We start from the raw sequence: 25,851 nt of genomic DNA, 5'->3' as shown, positions 1-25,851 counted from the left end.
GCACTTAATCATAGAATCCCTACAGTGCAGAAGGAGGCCATTCAGCCCATCAAGTCTGCACTTACACCCCAAAAGGCACCGTACCTAGGCCCACATCCCCACCCTATCCCCATAACCCAGTAACCCCAACCAAACCTTTTGGACATTAAAGGGCAACTTAGCATGTCCAACCCACGTAAGCTGCACATCTTTGGACTGTAGGAGGAAACCACGCAGCCATGGGAAGAATGTGCAAACGCCACACAGGCAGACACCCCAGGTCGGAATTGAACCCAGGTCCCTGGTGCTGTGTGGCAGCAGTGCCAACCACTGTGCCACCGTGCCGCACCAAATGCCAAGTTATTGTTTGCATTAACATGTCGAAAAACTCCAACAACATAATGTGTAGTGTAATGATATGACAAATATACAATTGTGCACTTCTCTATTTACGAGTCTGTAAAACCAGCTCAATGGACATGTCATCAGGAACAATAACACTCTTGCCCTTTACTTCACCACATTTCTTTATATCTTCTATTTCGAATATGTTGATTTCAGCTGGGGCATGATTTCACATGTACCAGGAGCTCTCCATTGTCTCAATGAAGTTTCTATTCCTTATGTTTATGCTTAGGCAGAGAACATTGACAGGCCAACTAGATGGCGGGGAGCATAGAAGTTGAACCCAATCTCTTCCTCAGCTAATATTCACACCTGCACACTTCATATCTGGGAGGACTCTGATAATGATCAGAACCGATGATATTTATATAGCATTTTACATGTACAAAACATCGTAAAGGCACTTTACAGAAGCAGCGATGAGCATAATGAAGAAAATATAAGAGAAAGCACAGTTGAAGACATAGGTTTGGAGGATGTTTTTGAAAGGCTACGAACTCTGCCCTCTGAACACTTCAGCATATGGGATGACTGAGTGTGTTGGAGCAGAATATTTCCATGCTTTCCAGCCTGTGACTCTTCCAAGGCAAGAACCATTCCATCAGCAAGAAATTGAGGAATCTTTTCAAACAGTCGCATAGATAGCTCCCTTGTCCTGAGTCTGGTAACTTTTTAAAAGTGTATTGTAATCTGAGATGGTAATGTTGTTTGAGTGAAAGTAAATATAGTAGTTAAGGGTTATTGTGTGACTGTATTGATTCGCATTGTTTAAGGGGTAATTGTAAATTGTTATTGTTTAAGGGTAATTGTTTAAGGGGACACTTTAGGAACTTCCAAGCGGTTATTGGATAGGCACATGGAGCACACCAGTTCTGTGCTGTACTGTTCTATGTAACACAGAGAGATTAAACATTGTATAAAGAAATCAACATCGACGCCAACAATAATCAAATTAACCATTTAATTCACCTGAGATGGAAACCACTTTGGTCTCAACAGCACGAAGGAATGTATATTACACAGACTGGTAATATGTTGTTTCTCTGCTAAGTATGTATTTTCTGGCTAACACTTAATTACAAAATCGATAACATTTAACTTATATTAATTGCCTTCATTCCAGACAGACCAATCCACATTCATAGAAGCATAGAATCGCTACAGGGCAGAAGGAGGCCATTTGGCCCTTAAGGCCTGCACTGACCAGCTGAAAGAGCACCCTGCTTAGGCCCTCACCCCCACAACACCACATCCCTGGACACCAAGGGGCAATTTTCTATCATGGCCAATCCACCTGACCTCTTTGAACTATGGGAGGAAACCGGAGCTCCTGGAGGAAACCCACACAGACACAGGGAGAAATTGCAAACTCCACGCAGACACTCACCCAAGACTGGAATCGAACTCGGGTCCCTGACACTGTGAGGCAGCAGTGCTGACCACTGTGTCGCCCCAATATTGTTCGAGTAACTTTTCAGAAATTGGTTCCAGCTTCTAACACAGTACCTTTTTTTATCTGCTGCACAACTGTATATACCGAGATTGTTTTCTCTCATTTTAGTTTGAGGGTTGGTTGTAAGTCCATTGTTTCATTGGTATCTTCTGGTTTGGTTAATTGGTTTGTTGCTCAGTCCAGGTTTATTCAGTTACTTCTGATTTGGTTAGTTACAGTTTGATTAGTCAGCTACTTGATTCAGGTCCGGTTGATTAATTTTTAAATAGAATTTGCATTGCAGAAGGAGGCCATTCGGCCCATCGAGTCTGCACCGGCCCTTGGAAAGAGCACCCCACTCAAGCACATGCCTCCTCCACCCTATCCTCTTAACCCAGTAACCCCAATTAACCTTTTTGGACACTAAGGGCAATTTAACATCTTTGGACTGTGGGAGGAAACCGGAGCACCCGGAGGAAACCCGCGCAGACACGGGGAGAAAGGGCAAACTCCACACAGACAGTGACCCAAGCCGGGAATCGAACTTGGATCCCTGGAGCTGTGAAGCAACTGTGCTAACCACTATGCTACCCTGCTGCCAGGTTAAGTAGGATATGGCTAAAGAGTTACTTGGATTGGTAAGGTTGGCTACTTAATTGCTTGTGGTTATGTTAGCTTGGTTAATTTAGTTGCATAATTTATTATTTGTGTTCTGGTTAATTGGTTGATGAGTTGATTGCTCAAGGGCTATATGTCCCTTGGGTGTGGTTTAATTGTTGGTAGTTTGCTTAATTTGTTGTGACTTGTTTTGTGACAGTGTTGAACTTGCATTTCTGCTTTGTAGGATAATTAAAGCTGTGTCTTTGCCCCATTAGCTGACATGGTTTATTTCTGTTTCTACTGCTTTTTAAAAAAAGATCATTTATCAATTAAATTTGCATCTCTTTACACAAACTTGAGTCCTCATGAATATTTACAAAATTTTAGAAAAAATGAAAGTTTCATCAAAGTCCATTTCTGACAATACTTAAGAAACAAAATGGCTGCTAATTTCTACTTTTTTCCTGATTCATGGCAGTGCGGTTTCTTTATAGATTGTGCACAACAGTTTTTGTAAATGCATTGTAACCTGCATGCATGATTTGGAGAGGCTTAAATCAAGTGAGAAGTCAGAGGTTCTGAGATTAGCCCACAATGTCACTCCATTCAGCAGCTTCTCAAATGTCACCTTATCAAAGAATTATACCAATCATGAAAAAGGGATACTTGGGATGAAATCACATCTGTTGATATCAGTACGTAAATGTGCTAATATTAAACTGAATGGGTTAAAACGCCTGCTAAAGTAGCAGACAGAGGAATTTTATATAAAGTGGTAAATTGATATTACACAGCATGGCTTCACCATAACTGCCTTATTAATAATTGAGACTGAGCTATGTCCCTTAGGTTTCAACGGTTTGCTGTCTCTTAGCATGACCCTCCGAGCGAGGACAATACAAATGGAGAACATTGTTGGTCACAGGTTGGATTGATTGATTGATTGGATTTATTGTTACATGTACCGAAGTACAGTGAAAAGTATTTTTCTGCAGCTAAGGAAACGTACAGAACATACACAGTAGATGTGCGGGTTACATGTGGGATTGAACAATTCAGACCTAGTGGATGATTTTAATGTTATGCCCCCAGCAGAAAGCGAGAGGCAGTTAATGTTCTTTCCAGTCACTTACTGGCCACTTGCCTTCCTCTCTAGAGGCATCAGCAACTGCCTTGCTGGCACTAAATAGGCAGCAGGGACACCCACCCAAAGCAAGCTAGGTCCTTTTTATCATCTTGCCGTCATGTTCTCAGGATATCACGATGCAACTGCAATATTTGCAAACATGCCTGAGCATGGCAGCTCATGACAGGATCAGCGCTAGAAGTAGTCCATCAAGGTAAATTTAAAATTATGGTTTCTGTTTCCTTGAGGAGATGAGCTTCTCTGGGTCCCAAAAAAGGAATGATAGGGCCTTCCTGCTACAATCTCAGCTCCACTGCACCCTCCACCCCTCCTGCCCCATCGCGCACACTGTCCTCGACCTTCCCCTCCCACCCCATCCACCCCGCACACCATCCTCGATCTCGCCCCCCACCCCCCCGCCCCCACCTCCATCCCCAAATGATCAGCAGGACCCCTGAGGGCCAGCACAGCAACCTATCCCACGGATCTACCACTCAGCAGGGGCAGCATGCGGACAATACGAATTTGAGCCACTACTGGAACAATTGGGAAACTATCTGGCATTATTTAAATAAGGGTTAAAGTACTCTGGACCACATTTATCCAGAGCATCAACATTTTTCAGCAAATATTGGCCACAGTTAAAATTGGGGTCTCAGGAGAGATCAAAATATCAGTGTAGAGAGGCCTCAGTATAAGGTTCACCTTGGAGCGCACTGAGGTCTTCATTGCAAGATTCAGTGCAGACTCCCCACTGTTGACTCGGCAGATGGCTCAAAATAGCCATAGGCTCGTCCACAATCAGAGGCAGTGAGAGAACTTCAGTGCTAGATTCATTCTAGAAATGAGGCCCTTGTGGCACCTCACAGCTGCCCCCTACCCTACTCAATTTTACAATGTTGGAACCACATGTTCCCATCATTCATGTTCAGCATGCAAACTCAGTAGATCAGGGTTGGTGAAGAAAAGCAACAAAAATGTTTTGGATCAGGACCTTCAGGATTTATGTTATTTTGGAAGAGGCAATCAGAACTGAGCACCAAACTTAACGAAAAAGAATAAAACAAGGCCAACAATTTCCTCAACATTTTACCCCATTGGCCTCCATAATATCACCAGAGATTCCCTTTACGCAGTTTATCTGGGTTTCTGCTGACTTTCCACCACAGCTCTAGAGGCTGATCGAGAGAATTCCTGTGGAAATGCCCAGGCAAAAGGATCTATTTGCGAAGTTTGAAAACAAGGACTATATTTTTTAAATGAAAGCATCAGAAGAAAAGTAGATGCTAACATGCAAAATGACACCAGAAGTCACATGTAGACACTGGAAGCCCAGATGCCATGACATCACAAGGTGTAAAGTCACGTAAAGTCATAGACAGGATACCATAAATGTAAAAAAAACAGTTCACACGATAAATAGCAGATTACAAACAATGGCTAGATTGATACAATGCAAGTTTAACTCACGTAGTTTTTATTTTCGTTTAACCAGGCCAAATTTTCACATCTAAAGGGAACTCAAGCGGCCAGCGAATGGCTTTAGTATTTAGTTGGTATTTGTGACAAAATACTCACATATACAATTCAAACCAATAATAAAGAACTCGAGTGAATGAGATTTACATAGAAAATAAATTTTGATTAAAATAACACACTCTCAAAAGGAGGAGCTGAACCATGATACCAAACCAAGCTGAATCATGCTGAGCCAGTCTCAATTATAACGTTGTGTTGGTCACTTTCGTAGAGGATGTCTGGTCTCTTGAAAGTGAACTATGGCCTAATTCTCAATTTGCCTCTCGCCTCTGAGCAACCGCAACAAATGGAATTTCAATTGAATTAATTATTTATTTTATGATATTAAATGTATTTGGAACATCACTCATAAAGAAAAGAGAATTAAGTTGGTACAAAGAGGGATCCCGTTGCTTTACGCATGCATATGAGTTGTTAAAGGTGTTCCAGCTTTCAAATTAAGAAATCTATTTAGGATAACACATTTTGGTGATGCCTAGCACAGACATCTTACCGACTAAGTCCAACATAGTCAAGCATAGTTTGACGATACCAAATTCTATTGGTTCTAATGTGATTAGGCCTGGTTTGGTTTGGCCCAGTGTGGTTTGGCCCTATGGTTTTCTTTGGCCCAGTTTAGTTAGGCTTGGTTTCATTAGGCCAGGTGTGGTTTCGTCTGAATTTGGGTCACAGTTCATTGATTTTTGATTTTTAAATCCAGCTGCAATATTCCTTCTTTTGAGCAATTAGATTTGACTTGAGTTGCTGATCAGAAGTCAACTTGATATCTTCACATGGAGCTGTCGAACCTCACACTGATGATTGGGAGCCACATTACCCAGTAGTCTACAGCAGAAACTAATATTCATCACAGGACAAACAGCATCCCAGCAGCTGGCTACATCAAGAGAGTGCAAATACCAGCTCTGTCAGGAGAGGTCAAAGTGGAGTTTGTCCACGTGTGCTATTGCACAGTAAAGTCAGAACAAATTAGTGTCACCTCTTGCCTCCCATTCATTTTTTAAACATTTTTCAGACATTTCCTAAGGGTGAATTCTGTTGTCAGGGTTGAACACCATGGCGGCTTTCACACCTGAACTTTCTTAGTGTAAAACATGATCAAAAATCAATTCGAGAATTTTATGTTTAAATCCGAACTTAGTTTAGTCAGAAATGCTTTTAAAACTTATCAATGGTGCACAAAAGGATTTATTGTTAAATATAATATGAATTTGCAAATACAAACTTTATGGAAATGGCACTGCATTGTACGTGATCAGCATGCAGAGCACAACTTTCACTGTCCCAGTTTAATACTAACACAGACAAAGTTCTGCTACCAATGGTGGGGCAAAAGGAAGAGCCAGGCGCACAGAAGACTAAAATTGGAGGGTCAAAGTTCACAGAAGACTGCCAGAGTGAGATCAGACACAGTCAGAGTAGTTTGATGATGAGGTGTTTAAATTCAATGTGTTGAGAGCAATAGGATAAGGGTTCTGTACATGTGGGATTTAACGTAGCAAACAACTAAATTAACCCAGTTTAAACAAATTTATGAAGGCAGGTGAATGGGAAGCCAACAAAGAATACATCAGAGAAATTAAGTTCCGAGATGAGAAAGGTATGGATGGAAGCTTTTAAATGTAGAAGTGAGATAGTGTTGAGGTGGGACATTTGGCGGAGATGGAATAGAATGTTCTCTGTAGCCAAGGTGTGAATTTCAAACTCAAATGTGGGTCAAGTATGGTGGCAAAGTTTTTGCATGGGCAGACGTTGCCTGGGTAAGTGTCCATCGGCCAGAATAAAATCAGCAACAAGTTGTGGCAGGAGCAGAAACAATTGAATGCGATTTTCCAGCCGTTCTGCCGACGGGATCCTCTGGTCCCACCGAGGGGGACCCCCCAGCGACAGAGGGTACAAGCAACAGGAGACCCCATTGACAGTGGTGGGACTGGAAGAGCCCACCGCCGGCAAAGGCGGGCCTCCTCTGCTGCTGCCAAACACACCGCAGGGGTTGCATAAAATCCCACATAACTTTGACATTCCGTTGGAGAAAATAAAAATTACCCACCTGCAACTTAAGGCCAGTCAGGCAATTTGACAGCACATAAGGAGCAGGTAAGTCAAGGTAAGGGCTGGAGAGTTGGAGCTGGGCGTTTTTAACATTTGGATGAAAACTGGCCTCGAGGCTGCAATAGATGTCACTGAGGGGTTAAGTAGTTGAAGAAAGGAAAGGGATTGAGAGATAGTTATGCTTAGGTGGAAAGAGAGCTCTGGCTATATTAGGGCTAATAAGAGTGAAAAGACCAGTCTCATAAGTTGGCAGAAAGGTGTCCAATTATATGTAACACCATGGAGAGTAGAACTATAGAACTACAGGGCAGAAGGAGGCCATTAGGTCAATCGAATCTGCACCGACCCTCTGAAAGAGCACCCTACCTAGGCCCACTCCCCTGCCCCATCCCTGTAACCCCATCTAACCTGCACATTCCTGGACACTAAGCAGCAATTTAGCATGGCCAATCCACCTAACCTGCACACTTTTGGGCCCAACAGAAACCTGTTTTGGTGATATTCATCAAGGAGAATAAAACACCATGATTGTAGTGGGAGAGAGTGTCATTTGTGATTTTAGCCAGAGTGGTCATTTGATGGCAGGTTGCAGAGACTGGAGAGAAGGGGTCTAAATGGGGAACTTTGGGAGCAATCCACTTGGAATTAGGATGTAATAATAGATTTCAAAGAGGAAAATGATGTTAGTGATGGGACAGCAGTGGAGAGAATCATTCCATTAATAGTGAACTATTTCAGGGTGGTGACAGTGGTTCTGAACAGCAGGGGTTGGGAACCATTGACAATGTCAGCTAGCATGGAGGCGATGGAAGGTAGTAGTGTGGTCAGGAATTGGGCAAGTGCAGACTGAAGGATGCAGGAGATCGGTATCTCAAAGAGATAAGCTTGGAGCGGGAAGAGAAGACATTGGGGACAAAAAGTATAGTGATGGGATCAGAGATAGGATGAATGGAAGGTGGGGCATGATTTGATGTCACAGGGAAGAGAACGTGTAAGTATTAGCAGAGAAATCTACAGAGAGACTCCAATCTTAAATATAAAGGAGCCCATAAACCTTTCATACTTGCAGCTGTAAATAAAAGTCAATGGGAAAGAAAATTGGACACAATGTAAAACGGGTTAGCAATTCACTGTTAGTTCATTTTTTGATGTTGCCATTGACCGATTTTACCACAATATTGACAAAACAGACTTCTGTTGGGTTCAGAATGCCAATAGATCCATCCGTAATTAAGTAATAGCTGGAAGCATCTTGTGTGTGAGCATTCTGGAGGATGGCATAGACGACGGGAGACTGGAAGAATCAGAAGCGACGGCATTGAAAGGATAAAGGGATTGTGCTGATAGTAAAGTGATTAGTCCATGAAGACCAACCTGGGAGTAATGGTTGTGTTGAAGGTAGGGTGAGACATTTGGGCCCATTTCTCTCTCCCTACAGCCTGCCTCTTCAGAGACTGTGACAGGTGCTGGGATGGATATTATGGAGAATATTCTGGAAACGGCTACGGTGGCCCTGTTCAAGAAAGGTTTAGCTTGGGGTAGGGGGTGCAAAAGAGAAAACAGGTTGCCAGGTGAGAGTGGGATTCAAGAGCCAGAGGAGGAGGAAACATGGCCGAAAATGTGAAAAGCAGACAGGGTTAGGGAAACTTGGGTGCAGAGCAAGGGTCAACATCCACTTGTGAGAAGACACAGGAGATCTTAAATTACTTGGTGCAGTTTCAGAAAGCTATGAATGGCAAGGAACACACTGATCGGCTATTTAGCTCTGTGAGCCTGTTACATTGGATCACAGTTGATCTTATAGGTTTCATAGAATTTACAGTGCAGAAGGAGGCCATTCGGCCCATCGAGTCTGCACCGGCCCTTGGAAAGAGCACCCCATTTAAGCCCACACCTCCATCCTATCCCCGTAACCCAGTAACCCCACCTAACCTTTTTCTTTGACACTAAGGGCAATTTAGAACGGCCAATCGACCTAACCTGCATATCTTTGGACTGTGTGAGGAAACCAGAGGACCCGGAGGAAACCCACGCAGACACGGGGAGAACGTGCAGACTCCACACAGACAGTGACCCAAGCCCGGAATCAAACCTGGGACCCTGGAGCTGTGAAACAACTGTGCTAACCACTGTGCTACCATGCCGCCTCTGTCTGTAACTCAACTCTTCCTACCCAAGGCAAAGAAGATTCCTGGTGAGGGGAGGAGCGGGGATAGACTCTCAACACAAAGGGATAGACCACCCAATGGCTTGAGAGCCATCTTGAAGGGAAAGCTGAATTTTAAGCAAAAAATAAATAAATGGTAATTCCGGACAGTTGCTGCATAACTGCAAAACATTGCAGTTTATTCAGTAAAGTAAGAATTGCTCACTATGAAACTTAAACAGAGATGTTTATTCAACAGGATAAGGATTATGCTGTGTAACTGTATGGTGTGTATTCAGAAGACTAAGGGTAAGAGGAATTCAATTGTTACAGAATTTTCTTTTTTAAAGAAGTTTTCGACAGTGGTATTTGGCTGTGAATTTCCTTGGAGTTTCTGCCCTAACTTCATTAGAGGCAAAGAAGACACCCCACTCTTCTCGGTGGACTTTTGATGAAATTACGGCATTGGACTCGCAGCAGCTCTAGAGAAATTCTTGGCCATTGTTATTACTGCGTGTGTCCTTCTGAAGCAACGTGCATGTTCCATGACCACAGCTTATTGAAGGTTTACTGGAGCCTCACCAGTGAGGGCGCCAGAGCTCCAGTGTCAATCAAGATTTTGGAATCAGACAGTCAGTCTTCTGTGGTGTCCAATATTCTACCAGAGTAACTAGGCAATCACTGGGGAATTTTTGAAATTGTTATGAGTCCTTCAACTTAATAGGCTATCATCATTGGTGTGGCATTACTTTGTACCCGACTTGCGAAGTATTCCTTATTTACTGGCCTATCAACACCTTTCTTTCACCTGCATTCCACTTTTCCAGTGAGAAGACTGAGGCTGTCACAAATTAAAGTGACTATTAAAGTAACTGTGGGCAGTGTGGAAAATGGCAACAGCCATCAGTGACCTTTTCTTGCGCTGTACTTACCAATGACCTATTTAATCACACAGCTCATCTTGCTTTGGGGGTTGGGAGATTAAAATCACAGGCCATGCCATTGCAAACCACAGCCATCCCACACCTGCCAAGTGTAAGGAATATTGTAGCTGTTACTCCCCAACTTCTCCAAACCAGTTTAGGAGTTTCGCACGACTCACAACATTTCTGACCAGGCACAAAAGTGCACCCTATAAAACGTTTAAAAAATGTTAACTCAAAAGTCTTGTTGCCATGGTTTCAGTAACCCTCTCCAGTCCTCCTAATAAAACATGGTCTCTTTCTCTCGCTCTCTCTCCTCCTTGATCATCCGTTTATATACAGGTCAATGCAGCAGCAAAGGTTCCGGCTCGATAAGTGATGTCCGAATGTGATGCCATCCACGACTGTACAGGGCTCTGTGGCTTAGAGTCAATGAGGTCAGTGCTGTGGACTGAAAGATGCTGAGAGTGGCTGCCAGCTGGGCCCATTGACGCCTTGCTTTGCGAAGTGTCCTGGCCTGTAAAGGGTTAAAAAATATGTAATTAGCAAAAAAAACACAGAAGTCTCATTTTTACTCAAAGCACAAACCTTTTATTTTGATCACGCAATTTGTTTTGTGAATTTCGTCTTCCCAAGTTTTTTTGTTAGTTTCGGCAAATGGACACTTATAAAAGATAAAAAACACTTTCCGTTCAGGCAGTCAGCGCCTTCTTAATCACTACCAGGGTCAAGTACAGCATACGTTAGACAGAAGGTGATCTCCCTTTATATTAAGTCATGTAGTGCTTCAAGGTATGGTGCAGCAGGGCATGGATACAAAGTAAAACTCCTCTCAAACTCTTCCATTCAGCACTCCTAGGTTTGATCAGAAATGGGTTAAATGCAGAGAAAGCTTCCTCTACTCTGACCCAAGCAAGTACCTTACTCAAAACTCGGAAGAACACCCCCTGCGTCGGTGCGATGTTATTCCATTGCTAGTACTAGCCACCTTGTGGCATCTCTGCATGAGACTGCCAATTACTGCTAGGTTTGATGTAAGTTTGGGCTGGGAGACTGATGCCCACCGAGAATGGGATGACTTGACTTCATTTCATGAGACAGACAAGGGGTTTTCCTCTTCTATCGGAAAGGTCTTGTTTTACACATCCTGTGGAAAGAGGACCCAACCCAGCACTTGCCACTTTTTCCAACCATTAGCCACTCTGAAGGACAATTAGAGAAGACAACAAATGCTGACTTTGCCAGGCATGCCCACATCCCATGAAAGGATAAACAAAAATCTGAAAGCCCTGGCATTTAAGTGGATCACACCTGAAGCTCGGAACAAAAGTTTGAATCCTAGCGTGTGGCTTTTCTGCCCCTTCCCTGTGCGAAGGGGACGGTGTCCTAGTGACTCAGCAACTCTCAATCAAAGTACATGGTGCAACAAGAAGAATCACCCAGAATTAGAGGAATGGAAGGAAAAGCAACTGTCACGAATCTCCACACTAATGCTCCTTCATCAGATAGTACAAAAACAGCATTGATAGATCCATGTTGGGCGGCATGGTGGCACAGTAGTTAGCACTGCTGCCTCACTGCACCAGGGACCCAGGTTCAATTCCAGCCTTGGTGCCTGTGTGGAGTTTGCACATTCTCGCCGTGTCTGCGTGGGTTTCCTCCCGGTGCAATGATTTCCTTCCACAGTCCAAAGATGTGCAGGTGAGGTGGATTGGTCATGATAAATTGCCCCTTAGTGTCCAGGGATATGCAGGTTATGGGTTTACGGGGATAGGGCGGGGTGGACGGGTGAGTGCTCATTCGAAGGGTCGGTGTAGACTCGATGGGTTGAATGGTCCTTTCTGCACTGCAGGAATTCTATGATTCTATGTTGTCGACAGCTATAACCCGAGTTGTGTCATTCTTCCAGCATAGGAAGAACAATGCTGGGGGTCTAAACAAAGAGGCTGTGGAGAAACCATAATGAAGCATCATGTATTAAAAGATAATGTCCGTGCTTTTACACAGTGTCCTGAGGAACAATAGCCTATTCTTCAAAACATATTTGGAGAAAGAAAATAGTTAAATAATTCTTGGGGTGGTTTCTCTTGCACTATTGTTGCTGGTTAGGAATGCACAGAACTACACACTGCTGCGTAGGATAGGAGCCCCACGGCTTCAACCTGGGGGGTGGGGGGGGGTGGAGAGGGGGCTTGTGACGTCACTCAACTGTGCATCTTGATGGATCAATCAGTGAGGAGCACCTGCAAACTGGGGGGTTAAAAAAATGTTTTTAAACAAAAATAGAATCTGCAGCCATTTCCATGGAAACAATTGAGATAGTCTGTATAGAAATGCGAGCCTTGACAACGTGTCATATACCTTTTGTTCTGTTAAAAGATTTAACATGACCTACTCTTCAAGAGCAACCTCTCCCACCAAACAGCACACCCACAAAACACCCCTGCAGGCCAAAGGCAGAGAGGAATCAGCATAGGACCCCTGTGTCTTTGTCAATCCATCATTTGGTGACAGGTCCCTCCAAGTCCCTGTTGTGTCCTGCAGGAACACCCCAGCATTACACAGAGCAGCCCTCTGCTAGCAAAGGGCATTCTTTTCCGACTAAGTAGAAACGCAGATTACTTACACACAAATCAATTAGTTCTGCTTAACTTTATTGGTATATAATATACTTACATAAAATGAAGACAAAGCAACTACAATATAATTTTGTTGTGAATTTCAAATGGCAAAATACTCTTGTTGTTAGAGAAATATTGATGCATTGGCGAGGCAAACGGGACAATAGGCACATCTAGACAGATCGACAGATGGATAGATATAAAGACAGATAAACAGACAAATTGGATCAACAGATGTATGCCACCCTTGAGCTAGGAAAGGGGAAATCAAGTCAAGATCCCTCCTTAAGGATAAAAGTTGGAAGGAGGCTGGAAACAAAAGATTGCTTCCGTGCACCCTCTGGGGTGGGGGGAGTAGATTTCACAGGGACAACCCTTAGTTGGATTGGAGTGAGATTCGATCACCAATTGGGGGAAACAGAGGTAGGAGCCTATCAAAAGTGCTGTCAGGAAAAATCAACACCTTTCGGAGAGGATAGGACAAAACTGAAGAAAACTAAAACAAATCTCGCCTGTTATTACCTCCAACTTAGCAACAACAGCCTCCTGGCAGCAATGTGCAGCCTGCTGTCACCCTGAGCATGAGTGTTCAATTACAATCAGGAGGCCTGCTCCCTGTACCCATCACCCTGATGTTTTGTGGAATGAAATGATTTATGTTTTTCCAAGAAAAAAATACAATCATGAGTCAGACAAATGTTTTAATATTGAAACGGAAAAATAATTGTTCTTTTTTGCCTACTCTCAGCACAGACTGTTCTTGGCAGTTCTCAGGACTCTGTCCCTTGAAACAATATTACCCAACAGCACAACATGTCCTGCTGAAGGACTTCTTCTGACTTGTGCAGAGACAGTGAGGAATTCAAAAACATTAAGATGGCAGGACATTAATTCACTCAGCTTGAATCAGCCCTCTACATCCAAAAGTTAACTTCACTTCACTTGGAGATATAACTTTCTCCAAGTTAGAAGGTTGTGGGGTTAAGCTCCACTCATAGAAATGAGCACATAAGTGAAGCCGACACACTAGTGGCTGCATAGAGTTAACCCTTTACTGTCTGACTTGGTCTATCCGAAGACAAGACATTTAAAAACACTACCAGTGTCACAATGGGCCTTCTCTAGATGTACTGAAACTAAGACCCTTGCTGAGGTCCACATGATGAGTAGCCCATGACAAAGATTTGAGAAGATCTCTGGTCTCGCTGAAGGTATATCAGACCAAGGTTTTTTTGCTTGCCATTGTTACCCAGCTCTTATTTTCTTTGGTCATATGTTATTGTGTTCACAATGACCTCCCATTGTTATTGCCATTATCTTCGAAGCTTACCTCCGGAGGACAGTGGGAAATCCAAATCTAGCCCCCTACTCCACTCCCTGTACACACACGACTGCGTGGCAAAATTTGGTTCCAACTCCATCTACAAGTTTGCTGACAATACGACCATAGTGGACCGGATCTTGAATAACGACGAGTCTGAATACAGGAAGGAGATAGAGAACCTAGTGGAGTGGTGCAGTGATAACAATCTCTCCCTCAATGCCAGCAAAACTAGAGCTGGTCATTGACTTCAGGAAGCAAAGTACTATACACAGACCTGTCAGCATCAACGGGGCCGAGGTGGAGATGGTTAGCAGTCTCAAATTCTTAGGGGTGCACATCTCCAAAAATCTGTCCTGGTCCACCCCTGTCGACGCTACCACCAAGAAAGCACAACAGTGCCTACACTTCCTCAGGAAACTAAGGAAATTCGGCATGTCCACATTAACTCTTACCAACTTTTACAGATGCACCATAGAAAGCATCCTATCTGGCTGCATCATAGCCTGGTATGGCAACTGCTCGGTCCAGGACCGCAAGAAACTTCAGAGAATCGTGAACTTTGAAAGCAGACCAAGACAAGCCAGCAGCATGGTTCAATTCCCGTACAAGCCTCCCCGAACAGGCGCCGGAATGTGGCGACTAGGGGCTTTTCACAGTAACTTCATTTGAAGCCTACTTGTGACAATAAGCGATTTTCATTTCATTTCACTGCCCTGTCCATCACACGAACCTGCCTCCCATCCATTGACTCCATCTACACCTCCCGCTGCCTGGGGAAAGCGGGCAGCATAATCAAAGACCCCTCCCACCCAGCTTACTCACTCTTCCAACTTCTTCCATCGGGCAGGAGATACAGAAGTCTGAGAACACGCACGAACAGACTCAAAAACAGCTTCTTCCCTGCTGTTACCAGACTCCTAAATGACCGTCTTATGGACTGACCTCATTAACACTACACCCTGTATGCTTCATCCGCTGCCTGTGCTTATGTAGTTACATTGTATACCTTGTGTTGCCCTATTATGTATTTTCTTTTATTCCCTTTTCTTCCCATGTACTTAATGATCTGTTGAGCTGCTCGCAGAAAAATACTTTTCACTGCACCTCGGTACACGTGACAATAAACAAATCCAATCCAAATTGTTGCAGATGCTGAAAGGTTGGACCACCAATGCAACATCTCTGTAGCTGAGGTTGTATGAGTGTCCGTGGACGGATGCTTGCTCTCACTGACTCGCATTTCTATCCCTCACCTGCCTTCGCTCTTTCTAAGTGCGACGAATAGAGAGGTATCCCTAATGATTACACCATGACCTCCACTGCTGAATGACAAAAGCTTCAACAACAAATTCCCATGACACAAGGAACAGTACCAAAACTGGCAGGGGGATTTAGATTAAATACGAAAACAATATTCCCAATGATTAATTGGAAGCAAATTTTTACCAATTTAAATGTGTCTTCCTGCCTGTCTCCGGCTGCCGAGCAACAGTGAACACCTCTTATCCCAGCGTCCACAGGGACCACACAGGAAATTGGATAGTTGACATCACAACTGCATTTAAATACTATTTACATACATTATTCCGGCAGATGTCTTCAGCCGCTCATCTCAATGGTGGAGGAAAATTGTGAGGGTCGGGATGTTTTTAGGGGAAGAGATTTGTTGGGATTGCCTCTGTTGGCCAAGACAATGTGAAAACAAGCAATAGAACAGGGAGGTTCCAGCACCACCAACCCCAGCACCACCGCCAGTACCCCCACTTCCCATCCATTCTCTCATTCCCTGCACCACAACTACCAAAGCAGCTTGACTGGTCTTTCCTGTCATGGATCGACTCTCGCTGTGTGCAAAACTGCTGCTATTTTCCCCATGTAACCAATTATTCCACTTGCTAATTCATTGTAAGTGAAGCTTCAAGGAGTTCTATCTGCAAACAAGCCACGGTTTTGGTTCACTACGTTGACTCCGAATCAGGACAGGAGTATTATTTTACATGGCACATGTTAGACAGAGGAAGAGGCTACACAAGCCTCAGGATAGCATTAGAAATACAAAGAGCTAAGCAGTTTCTTATGAAATGAGTATTACACGATGTGCCCTGGTGCGGTTTTGCACTATAACCTCTGTCTGAGGATTTGGATTCTATAGAGCAGACTTAATTTGAAAGGAATCCTGTTTTTACCCAATAAAGAACCATATGGTTGTTGTCAGTATGTCCTTTAAAGATGGGTCACTCTTCCTGCCCTTGCTGCTTTCTGCCAAGAGACCCTCAGAAGGCCGACAGGACCTGACAGCACAGGCAGCTTCTCCAGGCTTCACTGATAGATTGGGCAAAGCACACAGGGGCTCACTCTAATACAAAACACCTGACAAAAATAGGAAGGCAGCTTAAAAAGTACAAGAAATCAGAGCAACACAGTACAACAACTACTCCATCTGGAAGCAATGTACATAACACTGTCTTCTCTATGGTAACAATCTCCTCGTTATCAGTTCCTTCTTTATAACACTAACCTATCTATAGCACAGTCTCTTCCATAGCACTTCTTACACTCTAACACTGCCTACTCTGCAGCATTGCCCCCTCTATAGCTCTACATTTTGTAAAGTTCTTCTCTCTTTACAATGCTGCCCGAACTGGCGAACATTCCTCTGTACCTTCCGTAATATTTGGGTACTAAAGACAGAAGTAAAATATGGAAAGGCGAGGTATAAAAAGGGCATACTGGTATTACACTGAACAAAGTGTTATAGAGGGAACTGTTATGGAAGAGAGAGTGACAGAGCTGGAGTGTTTTAGAGGGGGTTTACAGAGGGAGTTTTTAGAGGAGGGAGTGTTACAGAGGGGAGTGTTATAGAGGAGGAACTGTTACAGAAGATTGAATGTTACAGAAGGAGTGCTACAGAGAAGAATGCGTGATAGAAGAGGGAGCGTTATAGAGGGTGTGTTATAAAGGAGGGAGTGTTGTGGATGATTGAGTGTTATAGAGAGAGTGTTTGGGAGGGCAGTGTTATAGTGGGGAGTGTTATAGAGGGGAGTGTTATAGAAGGGAGTGTTATAGAGGGGAGTGTTATAGAGGGGAGTGTTATAGAGGGGAGTGTTATCGAGAAGAGTGTTATCAAGGGGAGTGTGATAGAGGGGAGTGTTTTAGAGAGAAGTATTATAGAGGGAGTGTTCTGGAGGGAGTGTTATAGAGGGAGTTTTAGAGAGGGAGTTTTATAGAGGCGAGTGTTCTAGCAGGAGTGTTATAGAGGGGAATGTTATAGAGGGGAGTGTTATAGATGAGGGTTGTTATAGAGGAGGGTGTGTTATAGGAGGGTCTGTAATAGAGTGAATGTTATAGAAGGAGAGTTAAAAAGGTGGGTGTGTTATAGCAGAAGTGTTATAGAGATAGTGTTATAGAGGGAGTGTTGCAGGCGGAATGTTATAGAGCGGAGTGTTACAGAGCTGAGTCTTATCCAGGGAGAGTTCTCAAGTGAGAGTTATAGAGGAGGATGTATTGTAGAGGAGAGGGTATTATAGAGGCAGTGTTATAGAGGGGGTGTTCTCGGGGAGGGGGTGTTATAGAGAGAGTGTTAGCAAAAAGGGAGTGTTATTGAGGGAGAGTTATAGAGGAGGGAGTGTTATAGAGGATGTGTTATCAAGGAGGGAGTGTTATAGAGGCAGTGTTAAAGAGAAGAGAGTGTGATAGAGAAGGGATGTTAGAGAGAAGGGAGTGTTGTAGAGAGAGTGTTATCGAGGAGGGAGTGCCTCCACATTAAATCCCTTACTTTATATCAAATGCAAATGGAATCTTAGAAAGGGTCAGTCATATAACACCTTTGAACTTCTTCTTGGATCGGTTTGCCCCCCTTAAGATCGCACCTGCCACAGCCCCCTGGCCCCACCACCACCATCCTACCCCACTTGCGCCACCCCTACCCACATAATGAAAATCCCGTTGACACAGGCACTTCCTCCCGAGGCGGGCGAGCAGAGCCTGGAATTTTCCCAATCCTACTACCCATCTCAAGGATGGAGGTCCAGCTCATTGACTTTGAAGGGTATACAATGGAGATTCACCTGAATGGTATCAAGGTTTGAAAGATTAAGTTATCATCATAGAATCCCTACAGTGCAGAAGGTGGCCATTCGGCCAATCGACCCTCCAAAAGAGCACCCTAGTTAGGCCCACTCCACGCCCTACCCCCGTAACCCCAACCTAACCTTTGGGAAACTAAGGGACAATTTAGGATGGCCAATCCAGCTAGCCTGCAAATCTTTGGACTCTGGGAGGAAACCGGAGCACCCGGAAGAAACCCATGCACGCAGGGGGAGAACGGGCAAACTCTACAGTCACACAAGGTCAGTATCGAACCTGGGTCCCTGGTGCTGTGAAGCAGCAGTGCTAACCACTGTGCCGCCGTGCCATCAGTTATGAGGAGACGTTGCATGGACTTGGTTTGCATTCCACTAAGTTTAGAAGAATGAGGGGGGTAACCTAATTGAGATGCTATTTCCTCAGGTGGGGAAACAAGGACAAGGGGAACAATCCTAAAATTAGAGCTGGACCACTTAGGACTGAAATGAGGAAACACAGGAGCACAGGGAGTGAAGAAAGGGTAGCGGAAATCGCAAATTTACACTGGCTTTTGAGCACCTTTATGAGCACAATTCCCAAAGGTGTCACGACAAAACCAAGTGTTTTTTCCACTATGATAAGACACCCCACCTACAATAGGGCAGCATGGTTGAAGCAAATTCCAACTACAATATCCGAGTTGGAATGTTAAAAAACTGTCAGCCGGAAAGAGACTTAAACAACCCAGAGTTGTGAGAATTTTGCCCAGGCAACAGCAGCAACTACACTTCAATCCCAATTCCTTCGCTGTTGGTCACTTGCAATTGTCCGAAGAACATGAGATAGAAGGTTATTCCTTCTTCTACCCTTCAGGTAATCATGGACAGGCTTTCCTCCGATCCAGAAAGCTCAGTACAAACACTGGCCGGGATTCTCCGACTCCACGCCGGGTCACAGAATCCCCAGCGGGACGCGAGAATCGCGCCCCGCTGCCCCAACGTCGGCTTACCCATTCTCCGGCGCTGATTCTCGGACGCCCACGGGATTGCCGCTGCGCCGGTCGGGGATGTTGAAATCGCCCCCCCCCCCCCTCCGCGGCGATTCTCCGGGCCCCGACGAGCCGAGTGGCAGCCGAGTTCGGCAGAGTCCCGCCGGCGTGGGTTACTCAGGTCCCACATGGCGGGACCTGGAAGGTGTGTCTGCGGAAGCCGTCCTGGAGGGGGGGGGGGGGGGGATCCGACCCTGGGGGGGGGGGGGGTTCCCCCACGGTGGCCTGGCCCGCGATCAGGGTCTACCAATCGGCGGATGGGCTGGTTCCATGGGGCCTATGTTCCTCCGCCGGGCCCCTGTAGGGCTCCGCCACATTGCCCGGGGGCCGGCGCGGAGACGGTATTCCCCCCCCGCATGCACGGAATCACATCGGCTGTTCCGCGCATGCGTGAACTCGCGCCGGCTGTTCCGCGCCAGCTGGAGCTGCGGGGACCACTCCTGCGCCGACCTAGCCCTCTAGGAAGGGGAGCATTCCTCAGTATCAGGGACCGTTGACGTCGGAGTGTTTGGCGCCGTTTTTCACGGCGGCGTCAGAACTTGGTCGTGGGATTGGAGGATCCCGGCCTATCTCCAAAGTCATTAAATGGACTGCGGTCTCTTTTAAAATAGCAAAATAATGCCACATGAGCGCAGTCATGAATCTTAGTACACAGTCATTTCTAACCTGATTTTTTGAATTCAGACTTTCCCTGCTGTAATGTGCAGGATCTCCAGATGAATTAAGCCAGCAACCCAGTTTAACTCGGGGAGAATGGGTCAAGGATTTCTCTTGAAAGTTCCAAGACCAGCTCCCCAATCGTGATACCATTTCTGGCTTTTCCCACCAGAAGTGACGTAAGGTATATGCTGAGGGGATATTTTGCTTTTCAAACCAACAGGCACACCATTGACTGATTTTAGATTAAAGAGCAGAGGAGCAGTCAGGGAAATGGCCATTGACATGAAGATTTTTTTTTCTTGGTCAAAGATCACATTTATATTCACGGGGTGAATAGCCCTTTCTGTTCTTGAATGGGTGTAGTCAATTCTGCCCTGCACTGGTGGAAATCCCATCTTCTGTTAGGAGTGGAAAGCTCGTTCTTCCAGTTGGCTGCTTTCCATGAGAAAGTTACTGAAATCACTGGCAGTGACAGTTGTCACGCAATCTGCTTGATATAAGTCAGCACTGAAGGTAGGGAGGTACCACAGAGTTAGTCGGCACTCGTACACAAGTGTTCGTGGACACCATGGCGCTGTGTGCGGGGACCTGGCTGAACCTCATACATTGCCAGAGAGGTGTGAATAGTAAGAATAGATGTAGGTAATCCACTGCTATTGCAGTCAAAATTGCCTGTCATCATCCTCCAGTTCAGAAACAATACAGAGAATAATTCTCAATAATTCTCAAAAGACCATAAGACCATAAGACATAGGAGCGGAAGTAAGGCCATTCGGCCCATCGAGTCCACTCCACCATTCAATCATGGCTGATTTCAACTCCATTTACCCGCTGTCTCTCCATAGCCCTTAATTCCTCGAGAAATCAAGAATTTATCAACTTCTGTCTTAAAGACACTCAACGTCCCGGCCTCCACCGCCCTCTGTGGCAATGAATTCCACAGACCCACCACTCTCTGGCTGAAGAAATTTCTCCTCATCTCTGTTCTAAAGTGACTCCCTTTTATTCTAAGGCTGTGCCCCCGGGTCCTAATCTCCCCTGCTAATGGAAACAACTTCCCTACATCCACCCTATTGGTCAAACTGTTTGGTAGCTCCGCCCTGCAAGGTGGGGTATAAGAGCCCGTGCCGCCCCAGCAGCCTTCTTTCTGTACCTGAGCTGCTGGGGGAAACATCTAGCTTATTAAAGCCTTCAGTTGGACTACAACCTCGCTTTAGTGGTCATTGATTGTGCATCAATTTAATAAGCTAGATTTAAAAGGGTGGAGCTCCGAATCAAGCCGAAGTGTCTGCAACTCAGCCCACACGCAGCAAACTCAGCGGCAACCTTCAAGCACTGGCTGGCGTCTTTTAAAGGATATCTTGGAATGGCCGAAAACACACCCACGGGAGAACAGAAACATCAAGTCCTGCACTCGAGGGTGAGCCCAGAAATCTACACCCTCATCGAGGACGCGGACGACTTCGATGCAGCAATGGAGCTGCCAAAAGGACATTATATTCGCCCGGTAAAGCAGGTCTACGCCTGACATCTGCTAGCAACGAGGCGACAAATCCCTGGGGAATCGCTGGAAGAATTCTACCGTGCGCTCCTGGTGTTGGGGAGAAACTGCAGCTGCCCGCAAGTTTCGGCGAGAGACCACACAGAACTCTTGATCCGGGACGCTTTCGTGGCAGGTCTGCTGTCCTCCCAAATCCGCCAGCGATTGCTGGAAAAAGACACCCTAGACCTCAAGGAGGCACGGGCCCTTGCAGGCTCCCTGTATGTGGCCTCCCGAAACGCCCACGCTTACGTTCCTGACCACGTGGCAGCCCCCTGGGCAGCGTGGAACCACTCCGCAGCCGACCCCGAGACATCTCCCATCCCCCCACAAGCTTGTGCTGCAAGGTGGCCTGGCAACCCCGGGGGGCCCCGCTGCTACTTTTGCGGGCAGGCCAAGCACCCCCGGCAGCGCTGCCCGGCCTGCGCATCCACCTGCAAGGGATGCGGTAAAAAGGGCCACTTCGTGGTGGTATGCCAGGCCAGTGCGGTCGCCGCGGTCTCCGGTGGCGAATGCGGACCGCCACCACAAACCTCTCCACGGTTTCCGTGCAGCCAGCGGGCGCCGCCATTTTCCTCCTCCAGGGCCACGTGCGGCCCCCGGGCGGCGCCATCTTGTCCCGCGGACGCCACGTTCGATGGATGGGTGCCGCCATTTTGTGCACCCCCAGCCATGTGCGACCAATGGGAGCCGCCATCGTGGATGGACTCCCAGGACCCCAGCTTGGCTGACCGCACACCGCCCGAAGAGAACACTCAATTGCTGCGATTAGCCTCGGTGACCCTGGACCAGTCCCGGCCTCGAACACTCTCAACTGCTACAACAACAGTACTAATCAACGGGCACGAGGCATCCTGCTTAATCGACTTTGGGAGCACGGAGAGCTTCATACACCCCGACACGGTAAGGTGCTGTTCTCTCCTCGTCCATCCCGTTAATCAAAAAATCTCCCTGGCTTCCGGTTCCCACTCAGTAGAGATAAAGGGGTTTTGTGTAGCAAACCTCACGGTCCAGGGAAGGGAGTTTAAAAATTACCGGCTCTACGTCCTTCCCCATCTCTGCGCGGCCACACTCCTAGGTTTAAGACTTCCAGTGTAATCTCCAAAGTCTAACTTTCAAATTTGGCGGCCCTATACCCCCCCGCCCTCACTGTCTGCGGCCTCGCGACCCTCAAGGTCGATCCGCCTTCCCTGTTTGCAAACCTCACCCCGGATTGCAAACCCATCGCCACCAGGAGCAGACGGTACAGGGCCCAGGATCGGATCTTTATTAGGTCAGAGGTCCAAAGGCTACTGAGGGAAGGAGTCATTGAAGCTCGCAACAGTCCCTGGAGAGCTCAAGTAGTGGTGGTAAAGACTGGGGAGAAGCATAGGTCATCGATTGCAGTCAGACCATCAACAGGTTTACGCAGCTGGACGCGTACCCTCTCCCCCGCATATCCGACCTGGTAAACAGGATCGAGCATTACAAGGTCTTCTCCATGGTGGATCTTAAGCCACCTACCACCAGCTCCCCATCCGCACTAGTGACTGCAAATACACTGCCTTCGAGGCAGATGGGCGGCTCTACCACTTCTTAAGACCATAAGACATAGGAGCGGAAGTAAGGCCATTCGGCCCATCGAGTCCACTCCACCATTCAATCATGGCTGATTTCAACTCCATTTACCCGCTCTCTCTCCATAGCCCTAATTCCTCGAGAAATCAAGAATTTATCAACTTCTGTCTTAAAAACATTCAACGTCCCGGCCTCCACCGCCGTCTGTGGCAATGAATTCCACAGACCCACCACTCTCTGGCTGAAGAAATTTCTTCTCATCTCTGTTCTAAAGTGACTCCTTTTTATTCTAAGGCTGTGTCCCCGGGTCCTAGTCTCCCCTGCTAATGGAAACAACTTCCCTACGTCCACCCTATCTAAGCCATTCATTATCTTGTAAGTTTCTATTAGATCTCCCCTCAACCTCCTAAACTCCAATGAATATAATCCCAGGATCCTCAGACGTTCATCATATGTTAGGCCTACCATTCCTGGAATCATCCATGTGAATCTCCGCTGGACCCGCTCCAGTGCCAGTATGTCCTTCCTGAGGTGTGGGGCCCAAAATTGCTCACAGTATTCTAAATGGGGCCTAACTAATGCTTTATAAAGCTTCAGAAGTACATCCCTGCTTTTATATTCCAAGCCTCTTGAGATAAATGACAACATTGCATTTGCTTTCTTAATTACGGACTCAACCTGCAAGTTTACCTTTAGAGAATCCTGGACTAGGACTCCCAAGTCCCTTTGCACTTCAGCATTATGAATTTTGTCACCGTTTAGAAAATAGTCCATGCCTCTATTCTTTTTCCCAAAGTGCAAGACCTCGCACCTGCCCACGTTGAATTTCATCAGCCATTTCTTGGACCACTCTCCTAAACTGTCTAAATCTTTCTGCAGCCTCCCCACCTCCTCCATACTATCTGCTCCTCCACCTATCTTTGTATCATCGGCAAACTTAGCCAGAATGCCCCCCATCCCGTCATCTAGATTGTTAATATATAAAGAGAACAGCTGTGGCCCCAACACTGAACCCTGCAGGACACCACTCGTCACTGGTTGCCATTCCGAAAAAGAACCTTTTATCCCAACTCTCTGCCTTCTGCCTGACAGCCAATCGTCAATCCATGTTAGTACCTTGCCTCGAATACCATGGGCCCTTATTTTACTCAGCAGTCTCCCATGAGGCACCTTATCAAAGGCCTTTTGGAAGTCAAGATAGATAACTTCCATTGGCTCTCCTTGGTCTAACCTATTTGTTATCTCTTCAAAGAACTCTAACAGGTTTGTCAGGCACGACCGCCCCTTACTAAATCCATGCTGACTTGTCCAAATCCGACCCTGCACTTCCAAGAATTTAGAAATCTTATCCTTAACAATGGATTCTAGAATCTTGCCAACAACCGAGGTTAGGCCTATAATTTTCCATCTTTTTCCTTGTTCCCTTCTTGAACAGGGACCCTTCTTGAAGGGTTCCCTTTGGTGTCACTAACGGGGTGTCGGTCTTCCAGCGCGAGATGGACTGAATGGTTGACCGGTACGGTTTACGGGCAACATTCCCGTATCTCGATAATGTCACCATCTGTGGCCACGACCAGCAGGACCATGACACCAACCTCCGAAAATTCCTCCAGACCGCAAAGATCCTTAACCTTACGTATAACAAGGATAAATGCTTGTTTAGCACTGACTGCCTAGCCATCCTCGACTACGTAGTGCAAAATGGAGTTATAGGCCCCGACCCTAAAAGCATGCGCCCCCTTATGGAGTTCCCCCTCCCTCACTGCTCCAAGGCCCTGAAGCGCTGCCTCGGGTTTTTCTCTTACTATGCCCAGTGGTCCCCAACTATGCGGACAAGGCCCGTCCCCTGATCCAATCCACAGATTTTCCCCTGTCGATAGAGGCCCGCCAGGCGTTCAGCCGCATCAAAGCAGACATTGCAAAGGCCACGATGCACGCCATCCATGAGTCCCTCCCCTTCCAGGTCGAGAGTGATGCGTCGAACGTAGCTCTGGCGGCCACCCTCAACCAAGCGGGCAGACCCGTGGTCTTCTTCTCACGTACCCTCCATGCTTCCAAAAGCCGCCACTCCTCAGTCGAAAAGGAGGCCAAGGCCATAGTAGAAGCTGTGCGGCATTGGAGGCATTACATGGCCGGCACGAGATTCACTCTCCTCATTGATCAATGATCAGTTGCGTTCATGTTCGATAATGCACAGCGGGGCAAGATAAAAAACGATAAGATCTTGCGGTGCAGGATCGAACTCTCTACCTACAATTATGAGATCTTGTATCGTCCCAGGAAGCTAAACGAGCCTCCTGATACCCTGTCCCACGGCACATGTGCCACCGCACAAATGGACCGCCTCCGAGCCCTCCACAAGGATCTCTGCCACCCGGGGGTCACTTGCTATTCCCACTTTATCAAGACCCGCAACCTGCCCTACTCCAGGGACTGCCAAATCTGCGCGGAGTGCAAACCGCACTTCTACCGGCCAGAGAAAGCGCACCTGATAAAGGCGTCCCATCCCTTTGAACGCCTCAGCATGGACTTCAAAGGCCCCCTCCCCTCCACCGACCGCAACACGTACTTCCTGAACGTGATTGACAAGTTCTCCCGGTTCCCATTCGCCATACCCTGCCCCGACATGACCGCAACCACCATCATCAAGGCCCTCCATAGCATCTTTGCACTATTCGAGTTCCCCGCTTACATACATAGTGATACGGGGTCCTCCTTTATGAGCGACGAACTGCGTCAAATCCTGCTCAGCAAGGGCATCGCCTCTAGCAGGACCAGTTACAACCCCCGGGGTAACGGACAGGTAGAGAGGGAGAACAGAACGGTCTGGAAGA

The 25,851-nt window shown here is 46.3% G+C and overlaps 1 protein-coding gene across 1 annotated transcript in view; it reads right to left on the bottom strand.

Annotated features, from left to right (window-relative positions):
- Positions 1-4,998: 4,998 nt before the first annotated feature.
- Positions 4,999-25,851, bottom strand: part of mn1b (meningioma 1b) — a 299,249-nt gene continuing 278,396 nt past the window's right edge. The window contains exon 2 of the mRNA XM_072489771.1: positions 4,999-10,719. Within this exon, the coding sequence (XP_072345872.1) occupies positions 10,535-10,719 (185 nt within the window). The 3' untranslated portion in view covers positions 4,999-10,534. The remainder of the gene's footprint in view (positions 10,720-25,851) is intronic.

Source organism: Scyliorhinus torazame, chromosome 1, assembly GCF_047496885.1.
Source record: "Scyliorhinus torazame isolate Kashiwa2021f chromosome 1, sScyTor2.1, whole genome shotgun sequence".
Classification (NCBI taxonomy): domain Eukaryota; kingdom Metazoa; phylum Chordata; class Chondrichthyes; order Carcharhiniformes; family Scyliorhinidae; genus Scyliorhinus; species Scyliorhinus torazame.
This window is presented reverse-complemented; position numbering and strand designations above follow the sequence as displayed.